Raw genomic sequence first — 20,880 nt, 5'->3', positions numbered from 1 at the left:
AGTGGTATCAGAGCAGTTGTCTTCGGACTGTGAGGTTATGTGTCAATCAGAGTCGTTCTGTGCAGTCAGATCGAGTGAGCGTGTGTGCCAGTTGTGTCTGTCTTTTCTTGTTGTGTGTACTTGATGCGATTGATACTTATCATTGTTATAAGTTATCAAGTCAAGTAGTGGTTGAGTATTTTTATGCTTAAAGTTTTTAAAATTTGTGTGGTTTGAACTTTTGGTTTGTAGATGCTTATTGCTAATAGTTGATGATCCGACATGATGTAAAACTGTATTGTTAATGATCCAGCATGATGTAAAACTGCATGTGATGAAGATTTTGTTGAAAACATAAGATTATTTTCTTTTGAGTAAGTGAAAATGAATTTTTCACTAGAGTGAGAAAGGAGTAGGATGTAAGTAGATCCTAATGTGTGTTGTTATATGTTTGTTTATAACATGTGGTAGATTGATTTCTAGTACTTAGTGTGGTTCTTTAATTGAACTATGTGAATGTATTCTCATGATGAGAACTTGTTTTAGAACATGCTATGTTTTATACATGTTTGAGTAGATGTTGTAAGTATGCGGGCAAATGAAATGTAATGCATGTACTTGACTCGATGTCTTGTGTACATGGATGTTTTGTTGTCTTACATATATTTTAGTTATAAATATATGTATTGACATGTTGTTGTGTTTATGTATGCTAGTTGTTACGTAGGTTGTTACATTAGCATAGATGGGAATAGTGTGTTTATGTATTTTGTAGTGGTGTGTATGTCAAAAGGACTGCACCGGGGTTTTGAGTAGATGCTTAGATATCTTACCTTATGTTTACCCTTTGCATACGACATGCATGTGAATGCTGTCGGTATTAGATTTCTCTTGGGAGGAATAAATTTGGAATCGATAGGACGGTTAGGTGCTTACACCGGATGTTCTAGTGGAAGTGTAAAGGTGGGTTTGAGATAAGTGGGGGAGAAGATTTTGTCTCTCCAAGATGTTTCGAACGCGAGGAGTAAGGACGAATAGAGATGTTCTTGAAGTGGATTGTTTAAGATTGAGTAGCATTGTTCGAAGTGGAGTTCTTATTTGGAGAATATTTTGGAGGAAGTATCAGATGATCATTTCGGAGTGAGTCGGAATGAAGTTGTTTAGCCGTAGGGAGAATGTGGCCATTGGGGAACGATGGAGCAGATTGAATGTTAAGTGAACACCGTTGCTGGGAAACGGAGAAGACGTGTGCGTCAAGGGTAAGAAAACCTAGTGATGATCATACGACGAGTATGCGAATGGTGGGTACCTTGAGGGTTAAGTTAAGTGGGAGATTGATGTCAAGGATTGAAGGTGTGGTTAGGGAACTGAAAACCCGATTACAATAAGTGGGACTGGTGGTGTTTCTAGCGGAACTCGTAGCAAGAATGTTCCCTTGATTGGTTGTCTTTCACTTGATGGTTCATCCTCAAAGAGGAGGAAGAGTGATAAAGATGGAAGCTTTGTTGATGAAAAGTTTTCAGAGGAATCTGATGAGAGTTGTGTTGGAATCAACAAGACGGAGGATGTTTGGGGATAAGAAAGTTAGCCTTTGGAAACGTGTCGAGCACGAGTATTAGAGAGACGTAAGAAAGTGACTTATGTCAAGTAAGAATTTGCGGAAAGGACTATCTCACACATAAGTGATTGTTGTGTTTGGAAAATGTGTATTAAGAATTTGGAAGCAATGCTCAAAGTAAGTGTCAAATGATGTTTTGTAGCAATTGGAAAAAGTTAACTATGAAATGGAAAAGTCGGTGGAGATTAGAGATGTCGGACACATCGTATCTATGGGAATAGTATAGTAATACCATGTGGGAAGGAAATAAATGATTATGGATATTTTCGTCGTGAACGGTGGGATGATAGTGAGTCGACGAATGACTTAAGGTAATATTTTGGATAAGAATATTTCGACGGGAAATAATATCGGGAAGGTCATGTTAAGGAAGTCAGAAATTGGATAAGAGATTATTTGGAAAATAAAACAGTTATGTTGAATGTTCGACGCAATGATTTGGGGAATTGCAAGGAAAAAGAATTTGACGGTTGGATAGTATATTTTTGGCATGTGTTAAGAAATTTGAGAAGTTAGACAGCAGATGAGTGTAGAGGTTGTGCTACCGAATGAATAGTTGGAATGAGATTCGGCACAGTGAAACGATTTAAGAAAATGTTGAGAACCTATGGAACTTAAGGAGTTGCGGAGTATGCAACAGAGGTGTCTTTTCGGAGTGCATTAGACGGAGTAGAATTTGTTTTTGGGGCGGTGCTGTGAGTACCGAAAGATGTTAAGAGAAAGTTTTAAGTAGTTTGACGAGAATGGTTTATGCCATCATCACGATTGTTGACTATTTATCGACAAATCGAGGGATTAGCTGTCCTTGATCTATTGTTGATGAGTAGACGAGATTGTGTCGATTGGGATTGACTGATTTTGTCAAACTTGGTTTGGTTTGGAGTTTGTATGTTTTGTTGGTACGAATCCGGAAGAAGTGTGATTTTGAATCGGAGTTGTGTAAGAGACCGTATCGGTTAAGGTATTATGACTAGAAAACCCGTTGGTTAGAATGCAAGTTGGAAATTAGAAAGTCGGATGAGGGAGTTTATCCGGAGTTGTGTTTGAGTCGGGTAATTTTCGAGGGCGAAAATCTTTTAAGGGGGGTAGAGTTGTAACGACCCAAAATTTAGTATTCGTTGTTTAATTATTTTATTACGCGAGGGCGTGATTTATAATTAAATTATTAAGCGGCGAATAATCATTTAGCGCAAACGTAAGTTAATGAGCGAGAAGTTATGTTGATTGGGCCTTGGGGCGTGTAAGTGGTTATTGGGCTTAGCCAATTGGGCTTTGATCCATGAGAATAGAGAGAGCTATAAGTAGCAAGTCAACCATGAATAGTCTCATAAGTTGCAATTCTTGAGAAAGAGCAAGAGGAGGAGCTCATGAGGGAGAGGGAGAGCTCGTGGGAGAGAAAGAGAAGAGCAAGCTTGTGGATTCGTCGAGCTAAGGTACGAGAGTTAGATTACATATTCGTGAGTGATTCGAAAGAGGGGAGGATGTCGATTCCTCCATTCCCAAACTCTTTCCACTCTATTTTCTTGTGGGTTTTGTGGGTGATTTTCTTAATGGAAAATGGATTCTTTTGATCCTAACATGTGTAGTGAACTCATGGTAGATGAGGTAAACAACTTTGGGGAGTTGAAAATGGGAATATGTAGATGTTTGATCAATGATTTGCATGTTTATGCAACTTTGCTTATTTTGCAAGAAATTGGCATGATTTTGATTGTTTGATGTATTTGGATGTTTGGAAGGGATGATTAATGTTCCTTGATACCATATATGCTTGAATTAGCTGTTTATAAGAATTTATAACATGTCTAGATGGATTTTTGAGTGGATTTCATGTTAAACCGCCTTAGAGAAACTCAAGAACAGATATTTTTCTGGTGTAGTTCGCTAAGCGACCAGGAGTTCGCTGTAGCGAACATGTTCGCTGAAGCTCGCCAAAGCTCGCCATGAGCAGGTGACTTCCTGGTGAGGTTCGCCATGTCTCGCTAAGCCCTCGCTTAGCGAAGGCCTCTGTGACAGCAATTTTTGTTAATGTTTGTAAGTGTAATTAGGCACTTGTAACATGGTTTAAGGGTATCCTTACATGTTTGTTGATACATGTTGATGTTGTTAATGCTTATTGTTAATCGTTATATGATTGATAAACGTGTATGCAATAAGTTGTAGCTTAAAGTGAGCAATGAGATGTTTTAGCATTAATTTGCAATGTTAAGGAAATGATGTGTGTTTTATGACATAAGTGTAAATGAAACCTTATGTGTATAAAAATGGTTATGCAGATAATTATCATGTGAATAATTATGATTGGAGTGATAGGATATTGTGTTATCCTAATGTGTTAGATGTTGGAATTGTGTTTCCGCATCAGTGAATGAATAGCTTCAAGCTAGATAGCGTCATGTATTTGATGTGTTTAAAAGTAATCATGCATTCATGAATAATTGTGTTATGGGAATCATGTGAATTCCAATAATTGATGAAAATGGACTATGTTTATGAAAAGTGGCCGAAGATGGGATTATGTTATCCGAGATCTGGAGCCCATATCCAAACATGATATAAAACTGTGTGACTCCTCTTTATGGGAGAGATGGTTGATGATAACCGAGATCCGACATGATTTTAAACTGTATTGATGATGATCCTGCATGATCTAAAACTGACACCATCCAGCAACGATGTAAAACTGAATGAGATGGTCTAAGTTGGCCAGCATCCTGCATGATGTAAAACTGATGTAGAGTCCGTGCATGACTATAATCTGAACAGTCCGTACATGACTATAATCTGAACAGTCCGTCATGACTGAAATCTGAACAATGTAAATTGGTACCACATGCATTAGTCGTGTCTAGGGATGACATGACATTGGATAATTGGCATTAGATGCATTAGGGTAAATGCACATGTATTTGATAATTGTTATGTGACAATATCTGATTGGATTGTAATGTGTTTTCCGTATGTGTTAAGCTTTGGTATTTACTAATTGTTTAATACTGTGATTGTTGCCATGACTTGGTATGTGAGTAGAGTCCGTCATGACTATAAAATGAACAAGTGTAGAGTCCGTCATGACTATAAAATGAACAAGTGTAGAGTCCGTCATGACTATAAAATGAACACTTTGGTAGTGTCTGAGAAGACGTGAAACTATATGATTGGTGTGTTTGTAAATGGATGATTAATTGGTAGTCGTATTTGACGATGTATGTGCGTGAGTTAGAAATGTATGATAGCGTGTGAAGTGTGTAGTATACTACTCACACTTATATTTATGTTTATGTTTTCTAACTCTCTGCTTTGTGTTAATTGCTGGACCTTTGGGGGTCCAGGTTGACAGGTTATGTGTTAGCCTCGTCCGAGTGCAATGGTGAAGCTCTGCTCTGATTGAGACACGGGAAAAAGGGGTTTTTATATGTATATGCATGTAGTCCTCTTAGTATACTCTGTTGGTCTTAAGCTTTCATTTGAAAAGTATCCGTTTTGTATAACTAATAACGCATCGTTCAATGCGAGGTTTTGTTTTTAGTTCATTCGAATATTTTACTAGATAAATGTATTAGTATTATCTTTGAATGAAGTTTGTGATATTCAAACCAGCGCTTTATAAAACAGATTTTCAATTTTTCCGCTGCGTATTTTCGAAAAAGATTTTATAAAGGCAGAGTTAATTAAATAACGGGTTTGGGTGTTACACAAATGGTATAAAAAACGTGTTAATTGTCAGAGCACACTTTCTCATGTTTGACCATTGTGCTTGAAGCAGCTATGCGGGTTGCCCGTCCCATAATAAAATCCCCATCGCTCAGTCCCACAAATGGAGAAACTTCAGTCAAATCTACACAAACATGTTTCCTTCCCACCCATCCATACGCCAGAACATCTGCATGCCGAAGTGTCGATCTCCCTTCTCGTGGGTCAGTCAAGAAGTTCACTGATGCTTCCTTCTTCACAGAAATTCTGGCACGCCTAAAAATATCAAAAAACATATATCTGACCAGGTCATGTCTTTATTTAAAGCCTGGAAGCTCCCTAAAATGAGATGCATGCTCCCCAGAAGTATCAAGGCATGCCTTACGACAAACATGACAAACCTCATCCTTAGGAAATATCAGAATCATGAGGCGACACCTAAGTATAGTATGATACTTTAATGAGAACATGTGTTGGCCTAATCCATCAGTGAGGATAGCTAGGAGAAAGTCTTGCTTTGAAGCATCCAAAAACAGCTTTTTGCCTGATATGTTCATGTGAAAATGAACTTCCATGTCCTGAACAATTTTACCAAAAAGATCACTTGCCAAAACATGTTGGGCTTTATTGGGGACGATGTCCTTTCTAGTGAAATTGCTAAAGTCAAAAGTCAAAATTGTATCACAAAGACTGTTCAAAGCATCGTCAAAATCAGAATTCATGTCATATACTCAAATTTCCTCAATATATGATCTTGCAAAACCCAAGATTGGACCCCCCCCCCCCCCCCCCAAAAAAAAAAAGAAGAAGAAAACTTAATCGATAAAGAAGCAATCCTCTATTAAAGGTCTTCAAAAAACAAATATCCACTAACCACGATGACCGCCACTCGTAAGTGTTTATCAAACAAAACAGCTGTCTTCTTCTTATAAATACATTGGTTGGCAGTAGAAATTGAAAAGGTTTATAAAGTGATTTTGTATAGAGAGAGAGAGAGAGAGAAAAAAAAAACGTAAGTAGAGTGTAGACAAAGAAAAAGACGAGGGAGAATCTAGAAGAAAGATAGAAAAAGTATGATTGGCAGACCAGTAGTACACCAATTTAGTAAAGCGGACGCACAAACTAGACCAGACATGTGGGGTCCACCCTGTCCCCACCACTACCACCCTCTTTCTTTTCTTTTCTTTCCTTTCATTTCTCCTTCTTCAACTTCACAATTCTCCTCACCTAACCATTTATTACGCTCTCTTCTCTTCAAATTCATCTACCACCCTTTTGCTTCTCTTCAAAATTTCTTCATAAAAATCTAATTTTTTGACTACCCATTTGGTTTAATTTTGGTGGGTCATGTCAAGTGTCTCTAAAGATGAAAACTTGGCACTTTCTTCTGAGGATTCTTCTAGCCCAGATGAGTCTGAGCTTGAATTGGGTCTTGGGTTAAGCCTTTCTCACCCAACAAAATCACACCAGTACCATCATCATAATCACCATGGTTCTTATGCTAGAATTTTCACTGCTAAGGATTTTTCTTCTTCACCTTCTTCTGTTGGTACCAAAAGACCTGCTGATTCTCTTGATGCTACCAACCGTCCCAGGTCTATTACCATCTTTATTTTGTTTCATTTTCTCTTTTCTTGCTTTCTTTATTTTGTTTTACTAGGATGATCAATTTTATGAATGTATCTTCGTTTTTTTTTATTTTTATTTTTATCTAGTGTTGTATTGTATCATGTTCATACACATAGAGTCTTGTACGGCTGTCCCAAATTTAGTGTTTTTGCTTGTTTGTTTGTTTCTTTGTTAATTATGTAATTATTGGATCACATGGTGTTACTTTCCTTATGAAATTTAATTCAATAGGCTAGAATAGGTTTGTAAAGTTCAAAGAGTAAACAACTTAAGGGTTTAAGTTCAAAGAGTAAACTAAGGGTTTTGTTTCTTTATTGCTGCAATCTGCAAGAGGGTTTAGTTGATACTAGTAATTAGTAACTGTGAAGGGTTTAGAACTGGCTAAACTTAATTATATAATCTAATGCACAATTAAGAGTTTCCTTATAATTAGATTCAGCTACTTAAAAAAATGGAAAGTTATCTTATAATCAGTGGCAGATATAGAATCAATATGCAGAGGAGAAGGGAGTATGTGTGGTATCATGCTGCCACCATCTTATATTGTGATGTAGATGATACTATGGTGTTGCTGTTTCTCTCTTAGAAATGAAATTAATCAAGTATTTATTATTTTTTTCTCTTGTTTCTTCGCTGATGGTTTTGTCATTTCTTGTGTTTGAATTTGTCAAACAGTCAAGTAGTTGGATGGCCTCCACTTCGAACATATCGAGTGAATAGCTTTAATGCCAACACTAAATCAACCGAAGCATTCAACTCTGTGGCCGAGAAGAGCAAGAACAATAATACTTCTGTAAGGAAGAGTGCTGACAATGGAAATGATGATAACAATGTTAATATCAAAGAAAAAAGACACCTCAGGAATTCCCCATTTGTCAAAGTAAAAATGGATGGAATACCGATTGGAAGAAAGATTGATTTGAGTGCTCACAGTTCATATGAAACATTGGCACAAACATTGGAGGACATGTTTGATGAATCAACTACAAATGTCACTTGCAAAGGTATTTTTTCGTGGTTTCTATACTGATGTATTGAACTCTCTCATGTTTTCAAAATCACTAAGAATCAACTACATGGCGAATAATTTATTGATTTTATGCATTTTTTATGTTACTGTTTTAAATATAGCTTGATAGAAGTAAATTATTATTTCCTTTGTTTATGAAGCAACATTTTCTTTTTTACTTTTCCAAACCATGCAATGGCATTGGGATAAAATTAAACAAAATACATACCACAACATGACATTTTCTATCACTAACAAAAATTATCTCGTATGCCACGCTTTTCTATTAATGTCTATATCATACTTCTATTTTGAAAAAACCATTTAAATTTGTATTTTCGTCTTGTATGCATTCTATTACTTTCCCCCTAATTGTATTGCCATCACGGTCAATAGGATCAAATGGGGAGGACCACAACATGACTATCAGAAGAGAAAGGCATTCAATACTGTTGGATGGATCTTCCAAGTTTGTACTCACTTATGAAGACAAGGAAGGAGATTGGATGCTTGTTGGAGATGTTCCTTGGGGGTAAGTAAACAAGTTTCTATTGCATTTAACTAAAGTAACACACACACAAGGACATATCAAGTGAGAAAGGGGATTCTTGTGGCTATTGGATCTAAATAAACAGCTCAAATTAAGATATTGGATCTAAATGAACAGTTCAGATTAAGACGTTAAGTTAAAATCTCTTGTGACTCCCCTTCTTGTCTGCATTATCTCTAAAATTTAAAACTTTTGTCACTATTATTATACAACTTTCTTCTTCCACGGCTTCTATCTCTGCTTCGTCGCTTTTTTCAACCATCACCACTCCAGTGTCTTCTTTTCTTTCCTTTTTTATTTTTTTATTTTTTATTTTATTTTCTGTTACCTAATTTTGGACCCTTAAATTGTTGATATGCTGTTAGTAACAATTGATCTTACATTAGAAGGAAAAAAAAAACAATACTTCATCAGGCATTGTTATAGTTTCGGTGTTTGAGTATACAAAGATTTCAACTTTATGCATACTTTTAGCCATTGGTTGCATAGTAATAAATATATGCCTGCGGTGTTAAAACTTAATAAATATATATGCCTGCGGGGCTATAGCTTAATAAATGTATGGCCATTGGTTAGATTTGCCAGAACAACCCCATGGGCGTTTATATGGTTTAGCAAGTGAGAGGGTTAATAGCCTGTTCGTATATTTAACAAAAAACACGTGGCAGTGTTAAAGCTTGATTACTGGACTGATTCTATTGGTTAATATTGTAATTATTAGTTTCAAGGACACTCATTCTTTTGGTTCTGTAATCGCAAGACACCCTTTGTTTTGCTTTTAGAAGGTCAAGGATCCTATGTAGAATCACTGGTTTCAGAAGTTCAAGCTATAGCCATTAGTAGATCACAATTGACTACTCCTATTTTTGCATAGCCTATACTAATATTCCTAAACTCAATCCTCCATTTGGTGTAACACTCCAGCCTATTGGGAGTCCACAAAAATCATGGATTGTCTATATTACTTATTTGTAGCTTCATGTTAGTTTGCCTTTTTGTGATTTAATACTGAAGGGATACCTTGTTTTCTATGCTTTGATATTTATTAATCTCGCTCTTTCAAATAACATTCAGGATGTTCCTTAGTTCGGTAAGGAGGCTAAGAATCATGAGGACATCTGAGGCTAATGGACTTGGTATGTAGATGCATTACTATACCTGAAACAACTTAACTTACCATATATACGTTTTGATTTTACTAATTTGATTACTGTTTTTGCAGCACCGAGATTGGAAGAAAAGAATAGCAGACAGAAAAGCAAGCCCATATAAATATTGTTTTCATGGCTAAGGATAACAGGAACTTACTTATCCACCTTATTATATGTAATAACACTAATAGGAGGAGGAGGAAAAACAGAAAGAAAGAAGAAAAAAAGTAAAGTACAGCAAGTAAATGGATTTTGAGATAAATGATCAAATCTTGTGTTTTTTTTTTTTTGGCTTTCCTGATTCAGTTTTTGTTTGTTTAACTTGGTATATCTATCATTGCCTCTATACATCATCACTTGGATGATGCAGGCATCATAAATTTTAATGTAATACTTACTAATCATACAAGTCAGTCTATGTCTTGATGCTATGTAAATGTGAGGTGCTTGCTAACTTCCCCAGCCATATCTAGTTCTTATTGAACATTTTTTTTCCCTTGCTTTTGTAATTCAGATTTTCCTTTGAAAGAACATCTAGTTTCAGGAAGGATCATTTGGTCATATTGATTATCGGTCCCTTACTTTAAAATGGCACTCATTAAAAATTGTGGCTAATGATGCTTTAGTGCAAACAGACTCAAGTTATTCATTGGTTGCAGCCTTCAGACAAAGCTATATTGTGTGTTGGGATATGTTTGTCCTCAATCTTGTAATTCAGAACTTAAAGTAAACATAATCTTGTGGTTATTTATAACAGATACATGACAAAAAAATGGATGAAAATTTGTTAGTGTTATTCAAATGATGGTAGGTAAAATTGTTTTAATTAGTTTTCTGACTTGATGCAGCTGCACCAAAATCATTATTTGATAAAAAATGATTCCATCTTGATATACATAGTTTAATAGCAAATGTAAGCCACTAAATTGATTACAACAAAATTACAGGAAATTAACATAGAAGTACAATGGAAGATTTGGGTTGCTGGCTTGGAAAACCTAAATTTTTAGTTTCTAAAGAAGGCCATTAACTGGTGATGTGCATCTCTTTGTTCCTAACACTTTTTCTCCGAGGCTTTGCCTCTCCTAGCATCATTATAACATCCCTCATAGAGGGTCTGTCCTTAGGTAGCTTGGCAGTGCAAAGAAGTGCTATTCTGAGAACTAAAAGCATATCCTCTTGAACATGTTTACAGTTTCCTACACTTGGGTCTAATGCCTCTTCTGGAGAATTTTTGTCTATCTTCCTTCTAATCCACCCTACAATGTCTATAGATTCTTCAAACTCCGAATCTATCGGCCGCTTTCCTGTTATAAGCTCCAACAGAACTATTCCAAAGCTGTAAATGTCAATCTTTTCATCTACCTTCAAGGAGTATCCATATTCTGCCAAATAAGAAAGCATTGAAATTGTTAGAAATGAAGATGGCTTAAATATGTACAAAGTCCATGTAATTACACTACATTTTTGGTATTGGTCCATGTACTTCTTTTTTGTTAGGATCATGTCCTTGCAATTATATTGAGTTTTGGTATTAGTCCTTGCTGCTAATTGACCGTTACAAGAATGTTAAAAATTAAAGGAATGTCACATGGCTCAATCGATATATGCCACGTGGCACCATAAAAGGCTCAATTTTATTGTTTACTTTTACCATTTTTTTTGTCCAAAATCTTAATACTATACATTTGAGGCTTATTTTCTAAGCCTCATTTAATGCAAATTTTCAAATGCTTTGCTCACATTCATCCTCACATATTTGTATTTATTGCTCAATTTCAAATGTTTTGCTCACAATCATCCTACAATATTTGTATTGAATATAGATATTTTAAAAAGAAAATATGTTAACTAATTTTTTTTCCGAGATTTGTCACAGCATCTGTATTATGACCGAGATTTGTCACTAATTGTAGGATATACTATAAAACAGGAATATATGAGATTGCTCACTAATAATATGTAGTTTTTTTTTCCGGAAATTGTTATTAATTATTTATATAATTTTTTTTTACACAAAAAATTCAAATAATCAAATATATAATAATATAATAATATATAAAAGGGAATTGATTATTTACATTCAATACAAATTGATATTGATAGGCATAATTTTTTTTTTCCGGCAATTGATTATTCTATATATTGACATTCATATATTTGTCCATTTAATTTAATTTAATTTTTTTTTCCCGGAAATTTGTCACAACATCTGTATTATATTGATAGACATAATATGTAGTTTTTTTTTTTCGGAAATTGTTATTAATTATTTATATAATTTTTTTTTACACAAAAAATTCAAATAATCAAATATATAATAATAATAATATATAAAAAGGGAATTGATTATTTACATTCAATACAAATTGATATTGATAGGCATAATTTTTTTTTCCGGCAATTGATTATTGATTATTCTATATATATATTTTTTTTTTGGTTTACTATTATTCTATATATTTACATTCATATATTTGTCCATTTAATTTAATATGTAATTATGTTTATAAAAAGTAATACTAATGTGGTGATCCTATTTCATAGCAATCAAAGCTGTCAAATTGTGGCACAATAGTATTAAAAAGGAAATATGTGGGGAAGATTGTTGCTTATAGTTTTTATGTTTTTTTTTTTTGGATCGCAAATATGTGGGGATGGTATGGATAAAGTCATTGTTTGTGTCTTGATTCAAATCATATGCATAAAAGATTCCTAAATTTTTATTAGGGTAATTTAAAAGGAAACATTTAATTTGACCAAATTACTCATATGTCCTTTTTTTTCACTATATATAGGACCTTAATCTCAACCCTAAAACTCACCATTTCTCAATTCTCTTCTCTTTAGTTATAGTTATATCTCTTTGTAAAATTAATGTATACATGATCAGTGTATATTGTATTGGAAGACTTCATTACACACCCCCTGGTGTTGGTGAACTGTATTATATGCGAATATTGCTTACTCAGCAGAGAGGTTGTAAGGGATATAAATGTCTAAAAACAGTTAAGGGTCACACATATGACACCTTCCAAGAAGCATGTGATGCTTTGGATTTACTTGATGATGACAAAGAGTTTATAGATGGAATAACTGAATCAAGTTTGTTGGGTTCCGGTCATCAATTGCGTAGGTTTTTCGTTTTTCTATTAACAAATAGTACGATGACAAGCGCTAAAGATGTTTGGGAGGCAACATGGCATTTGTTGTCCGATGGCATTTTACATTCAAGGAGGAGGGAATTGAAAATTCTAGGTTATTTCTAATTTTATTTAACTCATTATTTTATTATTATTGAATTTTATATTTTGTAAACATATAATTTTACAAGTTTAATTCACAAATTGCGGATATACAAATTAGTGAAAATGATTTGAAGAATTTGTGTTTAATAGAGATTGAAAAGCTGCTTATTTTAAATGGAAAAACTCTTGAGAATTACAAGTCTATGCCACAGCCAGATCGTACCGGCATGCCGACCTACAACAATATGTTTATCGTAGATGCCCTTAATTATGACAAGACTGAATTGGCAAAGACACATGATTCTCTATTATCCATGTTGACCAGTGAGCAGAGGGATGCATATGATAAGATTATGGAATCCGTTCTTTCAGGTTATGGTCGTTTCTTTTTCTTATATGGTTATGGGGGTACTGGAAAAACATTTATATGGAAAACATTGTCTGCTGCTGTTAGATCAAAAGGTTTAATTGTATTAAATGCAGCTTCTAGCGGAATTGCATCACTGTTATTACCAGGTGGAAAAACTGCACACTCATCTTTTGGAATCCCTATTGAGATTAATGAGTTGTCTACATCCAACTTTAAAAAGGATAGTCTACAGGCAGAGCTAATTTCTGAAGCCAAGTTAATAATTTGGGATGAGGCACCAATGATGAATAAACTATGTTTTGAATGTGTTGATAGATTTTTGCGAGATATTATGGAAAAGAAACATCCGCTCAACAAATACAAACCGTTTGGTGGTATAACAGTGGTTCTTGGCGGTGATTTCAGACAGATATTACCTGTAATCAGGAGAGGGTCAAGACAAGATATTGTTTCTTCGGCAATTAATTCTTCAAAATTATGGGCTCATTGTACTGTAATGCAACTTAATGTGAATATGAGATTGGGTGCATCATCTATACCGGCTGAACAAAAAGAAATTGCAGATTTTGGTAAATGGATACTATCAATTGGTGACGGTGATGACAATGCAGATGGAGATGGTCAGAGCAATATTAAAATCCCTGAAGACTTGCTTATAACTGATACTACAAATCCGTTGATGTCTTTGGTCGATTTTGTATATCCAAACTTTCTGGATAATATTAACAATCCACAATTTTTTCAAGAAAGAGGAATTCTTGCCCCGACTCTTGAATCAGTTGAGTATGTTAATGATTATCTTATGTCACTGATTCCCGGTGATGAGAGAGAGTTTTTAAGCTCTGACTCCTGTGTTCGATCAGATGAAAATTCCGAGATTCAAGGAGATTGGTTCACAACAGAATTTTTAAATGATATCAAGGTTTCGGGGATTCCTAATCACAAGTTGAAACTAAAAGTGGGATGTCCTGTTATGCTCCTGAGAAATGTTGATCAGGCAAAAGGTTTATGTAATGGTACGAGGTTAACAGTGACCCACCTAGGGAAGAAAAGTATAAGTGCTACGGTCATTACAGGAAAAAATGCGGGGGATAAAATATTTATTCCTAGATTTGATTTGCTACCAAGTGATCCTGGCCTACCATTTAAATTTAAGCGTAGGCAATTTCCAATAACTCTTTGTTTTGCAATGACCATCAATAAAAGTCAAGGCCAGTCTTTATCTCATGTAGGCATTTATCTTCCGAAGTCCGTTTTCACTCACGGACAACTTTATGTTGCTGTCTCTCACGTTACATCTAGAAAGGGATTGAAGTTGTTGATTTTGGATGAAGATGATAATATTTGTAGTGAGACCACAAATGTTGTCTATCGCGAAGTTTTTCAGAACGTATAAAGATTTCTAAACTTTTCAGGTTATTTCTTAACACTATAATATACTATTAATGTTCCTTAAATTTCATTTATTATTATTTGTGTATTTTTTTTCTAACTTCGTATTTTTTTTTCACATCATTTTTTTTGCAGTTCAGACTATTATGAATAACAAATGACTATTATGAAACACGCTTCAAAATAATATGTTGAAGTTTCAAATAGTGTTGACAATTGTTTTATTTATTTCTCCTGTTGAATCGTTTTTTTATAAGAAAACATTTATATTTTGTTAAGGTGGATTATGTATAAGTGGTATACACAACCAACTACAGTGATATAAAAATAACTTTCATCGATATTATGCGAAGATGCATCGAGATGTGTGAGCTCATGTAGCACAAATCCGTTATTACTTTAAATGAGATTCACCGTTTGATGATATATTTTTGTTAATGGTGTCAATAAATCGTAAGTTTGATTTCCTAAAATTTGACCATTAGTTTAGATATCACGAAAAGAAATTATATGAGTTATTTGATTTTCTAAAAATCGACCATTATTTTTTATCATGCGTTTTTTGTTACTCTATTCATCATAATTTTTATTTATGTTGTAAACAAAAATAAGTAAATTTTTAAAGTTTTGCCCCCGTGCTTGGCACGGGTATCATACTAGTAATAATAATAATAAGGCTTAACTATACATTTGGTCCCTTACGTTTATTTTAGGTTTCAATTTGTATAATTAACCTAAAATAAACTTAAGGGACCAAATGTATAATTAACCCTAATAATAATAACTACAAAAATAAATTAAAAACAGAGATAGCAGAAAAGAGGGTTAGGGATCACACCCATCTTCTTCTACACATGAAACCACCATGACATAGCAAAAACATCAAATTGTGCTCTTCATCTTTCTTAAATACCAATTTGTGTTCTTCATCTTTATCAACAAACAACTTCATCTTCATCAACAACAACTAACTTCATCTTCTTCTAAAACACACCAACCAACTTCATCTTCTTCAATAACCCTACCCCACCACCACAACTACAAAACGCAATTTTGACTGTCATACTTGGTAATTCTGCAATTGTTGAATGCAAATTCTGAGTCATATTTCGGTGCCAAACGACCCATTTGGAGCAACACCCAACCGGGTTAGACGGTGGTGTTGTGATGTCAAGAGACACGATCGCACCACCAAGAGCAAGAATCTACATCTTTGGCGGAGCAGGGCGGAGTTGTTGGTGGTGGGCGGTGTTTGCTTAGAGAGAGAGAGAGAGCCAATAATAATTAATACTGTAGTAAATACTCCTACTATGGTAAAAGAAAAAACAATAAAAGTGAATTACCCAAAAGAAAGAAAAAGAAAAGAAAAAAAAAAAAGCGAGCCTTTCATAGTGCCACGTGGCTTATATTTATTGGGCCACGTGACACTCCTTTAGTTTGTAACATTTTTGTAATGGTCAACTTCCATTAGGGACTAATAGCAAAACTCAATGTAATTGCAAGGACCAAAACTCAACAAAAAAAAGTGCAGGGACCAATACCAAAATGCAGTGTAATTGTAGGGACTAAGTACATATTTAACCCAATGAAGAAACATTGTTTTCCTTAAAAAAATGAATTGTGCAGTATTAGTACTATGTTCTAATCTGTTTTGAAAGATATGTTCATTGAACTTTTAACTAACCTAAAACCATTGTAAAAGCATGTATGAACTAGTAACTCACCCGGGGCAATGTATCCATAGGATCCAGCAATCATGGAGACCGTTTCATCCTTACGGATCATCTTGGCTAATCTGAAATCTGCTATCCTTGGTTCAAGATTTGCATCAAGCAGTATATTATTCGACTTGATGTCTCTATGGATAACAGGTGGATGACAGTCATGATGAAGATAAGCGAGTCCTTGTGCGACTCCTAGAGCTATGTTATACCGCGAAACCCAGTCTATAAGCAATCTCTCTGATTGTTTACCATGCAAGGCATCTCCAAGGTTTCCATTGAGCATAAATTCATACACTATCATCACATCAGTGTCATTATAAAGAAACCCTAGTAGTTTAACAATGTTCTTATGCCTTAGCCTCCCTAAAAGATTCACTTCTCCAACAAGATCATCACTACTTCCTACTTCAACATCAGATCCTGATCTCCACAATTTTTTGACTGCCACGACTGTACTTGATTGTGGCACCTCAGCCTTATAAACGACCCGGTCGCTCCCATGCCTATCACATTTGTTTCCTTGATGCAGGATAAGATATCAGTACTGGTAAAATTGAGTCTCTGAAATGTCATCAATCTCCAAGGCCATCCCTTGCTACCTCCATAAAATCTTCCTCGGAAGCATAATCCTTCCGTGTACCATTTCATGTATATAGATCTGCCTACCAAAACAGCAACTCCAATGGCTAAGATTGATGATAGTCCAACTATCCATCCTACAATTACGTTCTTTCCATGTGAGCTTCCGCGCCTTAATGAATATGCTGAGGTTTTTCCACATGGAGGAAAGAAACCACCACATAGGCCCGCGTTTCCCACAAGATCGTTTGGATTTAACGCTCTTAGCATGCCGTTTTCTGGAACAGGACCTTCGCTTGTTGTATGAGACATTGAATGTTTCCAGAGCCGGAGACATACCAAAGCTATCAGGTATCTGACCAGTTAAAGAGTTGTTAGAAAGATCAAGAATGGACAATGTAGGCATGCTTGTTATTGCTTTTGGGATGCCACCAGTTAATTGGTTGTTTTGTAGGCTCAACTTTACCAATTTCTGACATAAAGCAATGCTTGCTGGAATGATACAAGAGAAAAAGTTTGAGGAGAGATCCAGGACTCCGAGTGATGGACAGTTCTGGAATTGGTCTGGAATATCACCTTCCAGGTTGTTTTCGGAGACCATGAACGTTTGCAGATTTGGAATAGAAATAGCAGTGGAAGGAATAGAAGAGTGGAGTTTGTTTCTGGAGAAATCAATGAATGAAAGAGATGTTGAAGAAGCAATGTCATCCGGAATTCCACCGGTGAGACTATTGTTAGCCAATTCTAGCCTCTGAAGCTTCTCAAGCGTACCAAAACCAACAGGAATTGTACCAGAAAGAAGATTGTTTTGAATCCGAACGCGAACGAGTGATGGACATTTTGATAGGCTTGTTGGAATTGGACCCTTGAAGGCATTGTTGAAAAGTATAAGCTTGGTGAGGTTGCCGTTAGTGCAAAGTGTTTCTGGAATCTCGCCAGAGAGTGAACTGGATGATACATCCAACCACTGCAACGACGAATTCTTGCCGAGGTCACTAGGCAATGGCCCTGACAAGGAATTGTTCCATAGCTCAAGAACCTCCAGTTGATGCAAATCTCCAAGGCCAGCAGGCACAGGACCAGATAGCTTGTTCCTCATGAAGTTCAGAAGCTGCAAATTCTTCAGCTGACTTATTTCGGCCGGAATATTTCCCGATAACATGTTGTCTGACAGATCAAGCAACACCAATGAAGTCATGTTGCCAATAGTTGGTGGAATTTTCCCTTCAAAACTGTTCTTGTATAAGAAAACTGTGTTCAATAACTTGAGTTTTCCCAACTCATCAGGAATTTCACCACCAAAATTGCCTTCTGCTAAATCAAGATACTCCAGCTTGGTTAAATTCCCAAACTCTTTTGGAATGCCACCTTCAAATTCGTTATAACCGATGATCATAGACTCCAGTGACGAAAGTTTTCCAATCTCAACCGGGATCTTTCCGGTGAGATTATTCCCAAATAGACCAAGGAATTTCAACTTACTCAAGTTACTAAAGGATTTTGGAATAGAACCTTCAAAGTAGCTGCCTCTAAGATCAAGTATCTCTAAGGAAGAGATATTTCCAAGGTCCTCAGGAAGAAAACCTGAGAAATTGTTGCTTGATGCATTCAAGGTAACAAGTTCTGATGCCGCCTTTCCAAGGCCTGGAAATTCACCGGTGAAGAAATTCTGGCTTACGTCGAGGCTCTTTAGCGAGGCAAGATTGGTTATGTTCTTCAAAAGCGATGACTCAAATCCATTGCAGCACAAGTTTAAAAAAGTTAAACTTTTTAAACTTTGTATCATATTGGAAACACTTCCACTCAGATTCATGCGTGAGATATCAAGCCTCTCAACAGCTCCAGCTGAACTGCACTTGACACCAGTCCAGTTACAATGAGCTCGATCGGGATCTACATCTGCATCCTTCCAATCATGTAGGCTATTCAACGGATCAATGAGACCGACTTTTATAGCAAGTAAAGCAGATACTTCATTATTTTCTGCAGCATAAAAGCTATAAGGGAAAGAGCAAATGCAACAGAAGAAGAAAAACTGAGTTTTGAGCTGCATCTTGTTGTAATTCTTCTTCTGTTTGATCAGTGTTTCAGATTTACACCATCTGCACTCTCTCTAATGAAGGACAATGGTGTTGTAAGGAGCTAATATGACACTGACAGATAGTGATATCTCCTGTTTTTGATAAGGAAGTGATTGGAAGGACAAAGGAGGATAATGATATGGTTAATGTAAATAGGATTTGATATATAATAAGGATGGTTTAGTTATAAACCATTCATTAGTTTTGTGATTTTTTTTAAGGTTTGTCAGGTTTTATGGATTGGTATTTGATAGCAGATAATAATAATGTTAGCATAGTGATAGTGAAGGTTTGGAGTTATTGGAAGTTTCTCCGACATAAAACATGGGAGAGAATGTGACCTTAGTTCTTACTTCTTCCTTTATGTTTTATCATTGTCAACTTCAATGAGAGGAATAGAGATATGCACTTTTTATATTTTATTAAAACCAATTGTTTCTCTCCTATTAGTTTATTTGAATCCCTTTTTACGGCACTTGCAAAAATGTTGGACATCTATCGATTGTGAGTTAAGTCTCACATTAAGACCAAGTGTAGTGGTGTTGAAAGAGGGGTGTTGAATGAAGGTTTTGATGTTAAAACCATTGTAGTGATGATGGTGTTTAATGTGATGTGGAGGAGGGAGGTGATGAATGAATTCAACATGTTGAATCTGCATAAAGGGAGACGCGTGCCGCTTCTTCATTTGCGTAGCCAGGCGCGTGCGTCACACGCGTGGACAGGGCGTGTGTGTGCGCAGAGGGCGGAGAGAGAATTGGTTTTTAGGATAAAGGGTGCCACTTGTCAGCTGCTGATTGGTTCGCTGGATTTTTATGATTTTTATCCTTTGAACTCAATTATCTCATTGCAAATTAATTTTTTATTTTTTTACCAAAATTCGTGATTTTTTTTCTCTACAAATAGAGATTTGGTTCATTTCATTTGGACACAGAAAAAAAAACCAAGTTTTTCACTATCTTAATCTATTATTATCTTTCTAATTAGTCTTTCTTTTGAAGTTTTAATCTTTTTTTAGTGAAATGGATCTCAACAATTCTTCTAATTATCCCAACAATTCTCAAAATCCCAACAATTATCAAAACTCCAACAATTATCAAAACCCCAACAATTATCAAAATCCCAACAATTATCGAAATTCAAATCAATTTTTCAACCAACATCCTCAAAACATACCTAATTTTGGTTTAACACCAAATTTCAACCAATCATCCTTTGTTCCTAACTTTCATCCATATTATGGATCTATGCTGAGAAATTCATCTCAAACACCCCCGTTTAATGGTTACATGCCGATGGTTAATGAAATTTTTCCGAGTGGTGGTACACCTAACTTTCCCGAATTTTCAACACAAATAACTATTGCTAATGAAGATTCAACTCCTAAGAGCAACAAAAACCAGTAACCATCATGGAACACTGAACAAAATTTTGTGCTAATTAGTGGGTGGATCAAATTTGGAACAAGCAGTGTTGTCGGGAGAAACCAGAAAGGTGAAACATATTGGGGTCAAATTGCTGACTATTGTAATGAGCATTGCTCATTCGATCCTCCGCGTGATGGAGTTGCATGCTGAAACTGTTTTAATTATATGAACAAATTACTGGGTAAATGGATTGGCGCTTATGATGGCGCTAAGGGTCTCCAAGGAAGTGGTTGGTCCGAGAATGATGTTTTGGCAAAAGCGCAGGAAATATATGCATGTGGGAAGAATGTTCGATTCACTTTAGTGGAAGAATGGAATGCTCTCCGTGATCAACCACGTTATAGTAGTCAAGTAAGATCTGGAAGTAGTGGATCTAAGAGATCTCACGAGAGTGATGCATGTGGCTCAAACTCTGTAGGATCTAGTGCTCGTC

General features: G+C 35.5%; 1 protein-coding gene and 1 pseudogene across 1 annotated transcript; one reads left to right on the top strand and one right to left on the bottom strand.

Annotated features, from left to right (window-relative positions):
- The first annotated feature begins 6,251 nt into the window (after window positions 1-6,251).
- Window positions 6,252-10,095, top strand: LOC123913133 (auxin-responsive protein IAA12). Its single transcript, XM_045963740.1, has 5 exons — window positions 6,252-6,885; window positions 7,595-7,923; window positions 8,325-8,460; window positions 9,553-9,614; window positions 9,701-10,095. Exons 1-5 carry the CDS (start codon window positions 6,638-6,640, stop codon window positions 9,748-9,750), a joined length of 825 nt encoding a protein of 274 aa, XP_045819696.1. The 5' UTR covers window positions 6,252-6,637; the 3' UTR covers window positions 9,751-10,095.
- A 339-nt stretch (window positions 10,096-10,434) lies between these two features.
- Window positions 10,435-19,377, bottom strand: LOC123913122 (annotated as a pseudogene).
- Window positions 19,378-20,880: the final 1,503 nt, after the last annotated feature.

This window comes from Trifolium pratense, linkage group LG1 (assembly GCF_020283565.1).
Source record: "Trifolium pratense cultivar HEN17-A07 linkage group LG1, ARS_RC_1.1, whole genome shotgun sequence".
Taxonomy (NCBI): Eukaryota; Viridiplantae; Streptophyta; class Magnoliopsida; order Fabales; family Fabaceae; genus Trifolium; species Trifolium pratense.
This window is presented reverse-complemented; position numbering and strand designations above follow the sequence as displayed.